Source organism: Silurus aristotelis (genome assembly GCF_946808225.1).
Source record: "Silurus aristotelis genome assembly, chromosome: 27".
NCBI lineage: Eukaryota > Metazoa > Chordata > Actinopteri > Siluriformes > Siluridae > Silurus > Silurus aristotelis.
In genome coordinates this window covers 15696514-15706513 of record NC_139600.1, presented here as the reverse complement: position 1 = coordinate 15706513, position 10000 = coordinate 15696514, and the positions used below count along the sequence as shown (strand labels likewise).

Genomic DNA, 10000 nt, shown 5'->3' with positions numbered 1-10000 from the left:
GTGGATTGTTTTTAGACATTTTGTTTCAGTGTATTTGAATGCAGGATGAAGGAATTGCGTCCTAGAAAATAACAAGAGGGAAGGGTTCGCTTAGTGGTAAAAAAGGTTGTGAGTTCAAATCCCACCAGCGCTAATCTGCGACTACTGGGCCCTAAAACTCAACCCTCAACTGCTGAGTTGAATGAATGTGATGAATGTAATTGGCTCAGGATAAGAGCGAGTATTAAATAGTGTAAATGTAAAAAAAAGACGAGGAATCGGATACTGACCGTGTTCTCTCGCTGGATGCGCTCTTGATCGCGCATCCTGTTGAGGCCGCTGTGATACAGGCGGGAGGACGGCGCAGATGAACGTCGGGCGGCGTGAGAGGAAAAACAAGCGGAGGAGCGCGAGAGCTCGTGCAGGAGCCGGTGGTTCTCACGTTCGATGCGTCGCACCTCGGCGCTGGTGAACGAGTAGTTCTTACGCTGCCCGCTCCTGACGGTCCTTCTGCTTCCGACCGGACTGGACACGAGCAGCACGCTGTCCATCTGCCTGCTCATGCTCAAAACCACTGGAGCAGCACAATATACAAACATATCGCTCATTTACATGGAGATGTTCATCGTGGAGACTAAATATTACGTACATCCTTCTTCACAATGAGATGTGATACCTACCGGATTGTTTCTTGCCGTCTGTTTTTGCAACCAGGTGCTGTTCATGAGCGGTGTCCAAAGTGTCAGCTGGTGGGACATGTAGGGTTGGTTCAGTGGAAGTGGGCGGAGCCAGGTCGAATGCCTGTTGGGGACTAACATCCAGAGAGGATAAAGGTGTAACGTCTGTTACTGTATCATCAGATTCGATTCTTTCGGAGGTTTGGCGCCTTTGCTTCTGATCAGCGGGGTCCTGTCCGGGTGGGGTGGGGCTTCTCTCTTTACTACTGGATGATGACGAACGGCGACGGAGAAAACCGAAGAGTTTGCGTCTGGACTTTTTGGCGCGGTTCCTCTGACGTCTCTGGTCGTCATCCTCGTTTTTGTGAATGTCGTCGTCTTCCGAGCTGACCCTGGACGAATCATCCGATAGGTCTGATCCAGACATGTCGGAGTGAGAAAGCGGCGAGGTTTTTCCATCTTCCGTTTCTTCTTGAGCCTTTTTCTTCCGTTCAAAAATGTCTGCCATTTTTAATCTACTTTGGCCTTTAGAATCAGAACCACCCTTTAAATCTAAGCTGCTCTGATCCTCGAGTCCGGGCTTCTCTTTTTCCAACTCTTCATGCCTCTCCACTTTTTTCTCTATTTGAGAGCATTCGGATTGGTTGGGAAACTTCTCAACGGTGCCGTCCCTATCCTCCTTCTCCCGGTGGACGGGCTTCTTTGACTGGGCTTCACTCGCGTCACAGTCGCTGTCGAAGAACGAATGATCTACTTCGCCTTCTAGCTCTTTTGGGCTGTACATTGTTAGCTTCTCTTTGGATCCTCTTTCACTGTTAGAGATTTAAAAAAATGTTGAAAGGAAACCTGGGAAAGACTATCAAGAGAACATCCTACCCTTAAAACCCTCATCAACAAATTTGGATTGTATATATATATATATATTGCATCCTGGAGCTCTCCACCCTCTATTTTGTCTTGCTCTGCCTTCATTTGCATATCGGAATCTGATTGGCTCTTACATTTTACTGCATAAAAATTTAAAAAATAAAAAAAGGTTCAAAAAAATAAAAAAAGAACTGTCACGTGTTCAGCTTCTGGATTGCATTTACTGAAGGTTTGTTATTCAGATGTTTTTTTAAATGTAATTATTTTCATAAGGTGTTTGAGATTAAAGCTAAGATGTCTAGCTGAAAAAAAAAACTAAACTAATAAAAGGATGATCCTGTGGAGCAAACCTGAGGTTATGAAACCCTTGTACTTATCCAGGTAATTAGTTAAATAGTAAATATTAAGCTAGATGAGGTTTCCATCAACTCTTCTGTCCAAACGTGTCACCCTGCACCTGAACCCCGAATACAGCTGGATTTAACCTTTTATAAAATACACCAACAACGTGCAAATAACCGCATCATCATCATCATCATTTCACTTGGAATGTAGGACTACACACCTACATGCGACTCTTTCACGTTTTAAACACGCCAGGCTAACGCTAACGCTAACCGTGACGAAAACCTACCTTTAAACATCAAATTTGTAGAAATAAACCTGCAGTGAGGACCAACAGAAACGCATTATTTTCTCCGGAGAGTAAAAGAGCGTCTAAGCGACAGCTTTGCTAAACAACGCGTGTTGAGTGAGTGGGTTTCCGTAGCGACAGTAACCAAGGAAACGTCACTTCCGCAAACGGAGAGGTGGGGTCTTAAGGAGCCGTTTTAATTGTAATGCGGAAGCATCCGGCAGAGGGCGCCAAAACCCAATTCGATTAACCCGCTCTAGAAGGACATACCTCTCTGTCTATCTACATAACTGTCTGTCTGTCTGTCTGTTTACCCGTTTATCTTTCTATCTATCTAAACATGTCTGTCTGTCTCTCTATATAACTACTTGTCTGTCTGTCTTTTAGGGACGCGCGGTATACAGGGACTGGAAAAATATCGGTATATATTATGTTTTAAACGGTACGATAATATAATTTTGCTTTTATAATTTGATATTTCACGTGCCGTTCCGAAATTCACCTGTAGGTGGCAGTGTTTCCCAATTCCTCCGAAACTGTAACAAGACTACAAATATATGCACATGCATTAACTGCATTAACATTAACTTTAGTTGCATTTTTTACTCTTCAAAGTCAAAACGTATCCCGTGTTCCTGGTCTGTTTATTGTTACATTTTAAGACATTTTGTTTGCACGGAAAAGATGAGAAGATTTGAATATATTTTTTTCCAACATCCACATGTTACAGTTTGATACAAAGGTATTGAGATATGTATCTATCAACCTTACAATTTACTTATTTTTAGAGCCAAAATTATGGTATAATCAACTTTTTGGAGACCTGTAGCAGCATCCAATTAGAAATGAGCGCATTTTGTGCATACAAGTGTAACATTTATTTAACATTTATGTTCTATAGTACTTTTAGTTTATTCAAATGTAAAAAACGTCCCATCTCTGGAATTCGTGTTGTAGATATTAGATACGTTACATTAGCTTACATTATGTTGTGTTATAGTATGTAAAGTTAAATTGTAACGTTACAGTTTGTTACATTAGTTTATGTTACAGTGCTTTCTATTACATTATGTTGTGTTACACTGGTTAGTGTTCGTGTGTTATATTATGTTGCGAGTGTTCAAATTCTCTTATCGACAAAAAACCAGATGATGTATGAAGGGGCTTTAAAATGTGGAATTACACCTAAAGATTAATATTCACACTACGTGTCATATTTATAGTATATTAAACACCATTCGAAATGGATTATAAAGTCTTGCTTTAGCTAATTGGTACGACTGTGTGTGTGTAGAAATCTGTCCCGTGTAGGAGTCAACAACAACGGCATGTTCCTGGTGATAAGTTCTGAGAACTCTAATTCTGTTTAATGGAGCAGTGAGACTTTCTCTAGCCAGATATATATTTTTATTTTCTGGATGAAAACGTGAAAGACCATTTACAAAACGGGTCACATTCAAAGGCTCAGACTCTCAGATGATTTTTGGTGTTTGGGGAAGGCAGAGGTTGTAGTAGGCATTCTGGTCCCAGAACTCGGGTCCCTTCCATCCACACCAACCCTGTACACACACACACACACACACACACACACACACACACTGAGATCTGTGCAATATACCGTCCTGTACACTGAGCCACATATATGTTTCATGTAGTTAAGCTTGGTGTATACATTACAAGTGTCTGATCCCATTTAAAACAGTGTGTGTGTGTGTGTGTGTCTGTGTGTGTCACACAACCGAACATTATTTAAGCATTTTAAAGATAAATTGATAGATGTTTTGGAGAAACTGTAAATAAAGGTGGTGATGCTTCTGGCCTGCTGGTACAAGCGCATGGTCTCTTCCGTTATCTTGCTCATGATCGCACACACCGCTCAAGCAGAGTGTGACACTCTGGCAACCTTTCTCATGTGGGGTTTTTTGGTTTCCACGCACGCACACACACACACACACACACACACACACACACAAACACACAAACACACAAACACACACACACACAAACACACACACACACACACACACACACACACACACACACACACACACACACAGAACACTATCAGGAAGCGAGCAGCTAACTAAAAAAATCAACCATAATGACCCAAAAGTAATTTATATGATGACGATGCTGATCAGACTAATAAACAAAAAAACAAAACAAAAAAAAAGAAAGTTATATAAAAAAAAAAAATCTCTGAATTAAACTGGAGATCGACAGATTCATTGACAGCTGGAACAATCGGCAAAAAATCTTACCTATAGTTTTTCCGGGCTGTGTAATATAGTAGTATGAGAGTGGCCTCTAGAGGCAAATCACTGACACTACACGCTGTCTGTGCAGACTGCGCTGCAAGGAGAGCGCTACATTATATTCATAATTTATTAATTATATTTATTAAATATATTTATAATATTTTATGAATATATTCATAGTTATGTCATTAAGCACATTTTCACGATTCAGTACTAACATGGAGTGTTTTTTTATTTTATCCAGTATTAATTTTGAAAACTATTAATTGATAAATCGGTTATCGGCAATTATGACCCAATCTAGCTATAAAATATCAGTTAAATCCACTATCTCGACCTCTATATTAAACAGGAAATATCAGGCAACAAAAATTGGCTCTCATCATTTGTTAACAATGAGCTCCAACCCCAAGAACACAGAGAGTTTGTAATGTCATGTGAAGTCAAATGCGTTGAAATCAACACTTCCTGATTGGTTGGCCATGTCTTCAGTTATACCTTGTCAGTGATGCTCTGTAGGTCCTCCCCGCCAGTGTAGTGCGGATCCAAGATGAGAAAGCGGATCTGGCCGCTGGTTTCGCTCCATGCCACGCCGAGGATGGTGTGTGCCAGGACGCCACCTCCTGGTACAGACCACAAATATATGCATTGACGCATTTAACAGCTTTGGCAGACACCCACTTAAATTTATCTCCCTTATACAACTGAGCAGTTGAGGGTTAAGGGCCTTGCGTTAGGGCCCCTTTACTGTCAGCTTTACTGTCACTGTGTTACTGGAGATCATTGGCGATGGAACACCAGACTCACCGATCATGATGGGTGTGCCCTCGGTCTGAAAGTGATTGGCCAGCTCTCTGCCCTTGGAAGTCAGCTCAGATCCACGGCTGCATCCAGAAAAGAAAAATTACTGATCGTGCAACTCCATTCATCTAGACGGTCTCTGAACACATTACATACGATACACGAAACATCAGGAGTCCAAATTATTTAAAACACACACACACACACACACACACACACACACACACACACACACACACACACACACACACACCTGACGAACAGGATCTTCGAGTTGACTCCCAGCAGCTGGTTGAGAACAGCCTGCACTTCGATCGATCCAATCCACTGACGAGAACCCACAAAGGACAGTTCCTTATCCCCTACGTCCACCAAAGCCTGAACACACACACTATAAATTTACACAATCAAACAAAAAAAAAAAATCACAGTAGGATTAATCACCAGCAATGATAAGTGTGTGTGGACCTGTTGTATCTGCTTGTGTGTGGGGACGCTCGTCTCGGTGTAGCCCTGCTGCAGGAACCAGGAGCAGATGGTCTGCAGTGAGCGGTATGCGCAGCCCCACCCGTTATCATCGACCCGGTCCTGCATGTAGTGATGATAACTGTACACGCCTCGCACTACGTACAGCTGAAGGGGCAAAAACACAAAGGGGGTGGGAAAAGGTCATTGCATTTTCTTTTAAACAGGATAGCTCTGTATATAGTAGGTGCAATAATATTTTACGGTATTTATTCGTATTTTTCACCTTGGCATCGTCTATACTGGGAGCGGTGAGGTGTGTGTGTGGATTGCGCAGGTAGCCGTCTTTATACGGCTCGCCCGGGAAGTGGAAGGCGTTGGAGCGCCGGAAATACGGCCGGTCCGCGAGCAAGCAGTGCTTCCTGTGGAGCTCCTGTAAAGTAAACCATATAATTACACATAGCACCAGTTGCACAGCTCCCACTGTAAACAGGACGATGTCTTTTGGCACATTTATGAAGGTCGGTGCTCCCTGTGACTGTGCGTGCAGCCTTGTGCTGCCATCTGTTGGTGTGTTACCAAATTAGTCTCAATACTTTTTGATACCACCTTTATATACCTGATTACATAAGTGCGTGTGTGTAAATAAGTGTGTATAAGTGTGTATTAGTGCGTCTCACCTCTCTGACAGACAGCAGCTGACCGTCCGATACTCCTGCAGGATAAATAATCGTGAGCAGGCGATCAGACTCGGGCAGCTGATAGTGAAAAGGTTGCGGTACCGGAAAAGTGGTTTCCTTCTTGTATTTGAGAAGGGTTTCTTCCATATCTGAGAGCTGAGCGTGCAGCGCCGCCACCAGGCCTGCGCAGACACTGCAGGACACACACAAACACTGAGATCAGCAGAAGTGTTTGCACGTACTGCACACCTTCAGCATCAGACTTTATATTAGCGGTCCAACGATTCATCAGTTTCGCCGATTATCGGAAATATGGGCAAAAGTCCATATAGTTTTTCCTGGTTGCGTCGCTGTCATTATGGAAGCGGCCTCTAGAGGCGAATCACTGACCCTGCAATCTGTTTGTTTGTGCATGCAAGACTGCATGCTGCACGGAGAGGGTTATATTATATATTTATTTATTATTATTTATAACTCATCTAATTATATATACTAATATAAGTATTATATTCCTATTTATTTCATTTTTCACCTTTTTGTGATTTAGTGCTTTTTTTTTTTTTTACATGTTTTTTTTCCCCCAGCATCCATTTTAAATGTTAATATGATTAATTGGTTATCGGCAAGTACGATCCAACCTAACTATCGGTCGACCTCTACGTTTTTTTCCACTCACGATCCGAGAGCGTCGCAGCCGCCGGCTCCGATCACACAGTCCATGCAGAGAGGCACGGTCACGCAGCGCTGCTTCTTCATTACTCTGCACAGATTGAATGCAGCACTTTTTCCCGCCTCCGTGACCTCCATCAAGAGCTTCAGGTTCACCACGACCTACAAACACACCGAGACACGTTTAACTGAAATATGCACGGGTTCCTAAAAAAGTTTCTGCTCCACAGGAGGCTTTGAGATCTTTCTCCATGAATCGCGCTAAACACCATGTGTCAAGATGTGCACTCACAGGACCGGTGTCCTTTTTATCCCTTCTTTTTGAGGACTTCCTGGCTCCGTCTTCCACCCTGTCAAAACGAAACACAAGACCTTTAGCTTTTGATCCGACACAAACATTTGTGTAAAGGAATCAAGCCGTTTGGAGTATGCACAGTAGATACTGACAGTATGCACTCACTCGATGTGCTGCTGGACGTCTCTACATGGCGTGTCTTTCTTCAGGCTGTCCAGCGTGGAGTGGAACGACTCGTTGGGCCACAGCAGGATGGGGCTGTTACACACCATGAACACCAGACTCTCCGATGATATTCTGGAGCGGAGAACCTGGAAGGCTTTGGAGATGGAGCTCCGTGTGTGGGCTTCTAAAACAAATAAAAAGGCATATTTTTAGATCGTTGTTTTCGTGGAAACGCAGCACCCTACTATAGTACTGCTGCGCCTAGCAATTATGATTCGAATGAAATATCGAAGTGGTGGACAAGGAAATCAGATTGATGCAGCCAAAGCTAGTGGAGGAATAGATCACTCTCAGAAACTTCTAGAAACTTCGAGAAGGTAATTACTTCCAAAAACACTCAAAACATTTGTATGAATTATTAAGAATGTTACGAAATATCACCAGTTATGATCGGATACATTTATACCGGTATAGCGCTGTACGGTAATATCGCCAAGCCTCTACAGAGAAAAACTACATTTACCATTAAAGCTGTCAAACTGGCAGGAGAATTCCAAAACTCCTTTTAGACGGAAAATGAAGTTGTTATCTGTCAGCACCTGATAAAACACAAAAGAGACAAAAAATAATAATAATAGCAAGAAACTGCGTTATTGTGACAGCAGGGCTCATGTATGTTTACTATTGTGAGGAGGAAGGCTCCCAAACGCCTCCATAGTAAGCACGAGTCTTCCTACGTAGTGCGCATGAGCGGTGCACTACAAACCCTCGGTAGTGCGCTTAGGTAGGGATCAGCAAACCATTTGTAACTAGGCCCGCGTCCTAGCGGCTGAACGGAGATGTTTTACTTTTAAACCAAATTAAAATGACATTAACGTGTTCGTGAGCATTAAAGAAAATTCATATAATTTTTTTTTATAAAAAAAAAAAAAAAAAAAAAAAGCATACCATTTTTTTTGGCGGCTAAAAATCGCCAAAGCCAGCAAGAAGCAGCGTCGTCAGGAAGCGGCCATTACGGATGACGTAGCACAAGAGGAGAGTGGCAGCTACTTCCGGGTTAGCGAACCTTTTTATGAATATTCATGAGGAAGAGCGCAGCGGGGCATGTGATTGGCTGAGGTGACAGATGACGTAGCACAAGAGGAGAGTGGCAGCTACTTCCGGGTTAGCGAACCTTTTTATGAATATTCATGAGGAAGAGCGCAGCGGGGCATGTGATTGGCTGAGGCGACAGATGACAAGATGCGACGCGTTCTTCGTTTTATTTTATTGTTATTTTCAACATTGAACCTAAATACTGAACAATCCAAACTATAAAAAAAAAAATTAAGTATCTACCTTCTGTTTTAATGAGCTTTGATGCACACACTGTATCCTCTCATTAGATTCATAAGGTTTTTACCTCGAATGGTTTTTGCAACAATCTTAAGGAGTTCCCAAAGGTGTTAAGTACTCGTTGGCTGCTTTTCCTTCACTCTTTGGGCCGACTCATTTCAAGCCATATAGATCTTGTGATTGTGAAGGACAGGTCATCTAATGCAGCACTAATGCAGACAAATAGCTCCTACAGAACCTATAGAGGTGTGTTTGGGGACATTGTCCTGTTCAAATTATGACAATATGGGATGGCATGTCGCTGTAAAATGCTGTGGTAGCCATGATGATTAAGTGTTCCCCTCAATTTCAATAACATTTTGATCCAGATATCATCACAGCTCCTTCAGCATGCTTTACAATGAGAACCACACATCCAGGAACCAGCACCTTGTCTAAAAACACATGGCAGGTAGAACTGAATATCGGATATTTGGACTCATCAAACCAAAGGACAGTTTTCTTATCTAATGTCTATTCCTTGTGTTTCTTGGCCCAAGCAAATCCCTTCCACTCCATTCACGTACAGATCAGTTATACAGCTCAATAATTGCAGGTTAAGGGTCTTGCTCGAAGACCTAGCAGCAGCAGCTTGGTGGTCCCAGGATTAAAACCCATGACCATCCTATCAGAAGTCAAAAATCTTATCCACTGAACTGCTACTTATGTTTCTTTGAATAGTTTTGGATTCTTCAGTATTAATGTACAATTTTTTTAAAGAGGAAGAGAAACAGTCGGTCTGGTGGATTATTTTAATGAAAAATTTTTCATCACCCGAATCATTTTTAATATTTTACATTCATTTAGTCTCCATTCACAATAACCAGGAAAAATGATCATTCTGACCTTCAGTACTGCTGTACATTTATAACACACACACACACACACACACACACACACACACACACACTCTCTCTCTCTCTCTCTCTCTCTCACACACACACACACTCTCTCTCTCTCTCTCTCTCTTACACACACACACACACACACTCTCTCTCTCTCTCTCTCTCTCTCACACACACACACACACACACACACACACACTCTCTCTCTCTCACACACACACACACACACACACTCTCTCTCTCTCTCTCTCTCACTCTCACTCTCTCTCTCTCTCTCACACACACACACAC

At 42.4% G+C, this 10000-nt stretch overlaps 2 protein-coding genes and 1 long non-coding RNA gene across 4 annotated transcripts in view; 1 reads left to right on the top strand and 2 right to left on the bottom strand.

Annotated features, from left to right (window-relative positions):
- cfap97 (cilia and flagella associated protein 97) overlaps positions 1-2433 on the bottom strand; it is a 7426-nt gene extending 4993 nt beyond the window's left edge. Inside the window, exons 1-3 of one of the 2 annotated variants that reach the window (XM_083532941.1) lie at positions 2187-2433; positions 660-1468; positions 270-553 (exon numbers count right to left, since the gene is read on the bottom strand). In XM_083532941.1, the coding sequence (XP_083389067.1) occupies positions 270-553; positions 660-1440 (1065 nt within the window). In that variant the 5' untranslated portion in view covers positions 1441-1468; positions 2187-2433. Of the gene's footprint in view, positions 1-269; positions 554-659; positions 1469-2157 lie in introns of both variants that reach the window. The other variant, XM_083532940.1, reaches the window with a different exon arrangement.
- A 1128-nt stretch (positions 2434-3561) lies between these two features.
- Positions 3562-8572, bottom strand: ufsp2 (ufm1-specific peptidase 2). The gene is made up of 12 exons (XM_083532931.1): positions 8439-8572; positions 8014-8089; positions 7491-7674; positions 7323-7380; positions 7038-7192; positions 6362-6554; positions 5968-6114; positions 5685-5849; positions 5470-5594; positions 5223-5299; positions 4914-5038; positions 3562-3716 (listed from the first exon to the last, which is right to left on the bottom strand). The coding sequence occupies exons 1-12, from the start codon at positions 8439-8441 to the stop codon at positions 3630-3632; spliced, it is 1395 nt and encodes a 464-aa protein (XP_083389057.1). The 5' UTR covers positions 8442-8572; the 3' UTR covers positions 3562-3629.
- Positions 8473-9929, top strand: LOC310721401. The gene is made up of 2 exons (XR_014532020.1): positions 8473-8609; positions 8718-9929. It is a non-coding gene; the product is annotated as an uncharacterized lncRNA (long non-coding RNA).
- The last annotated feature ends 71 nt before the right edge of the window (positions 9930-10000 follow it).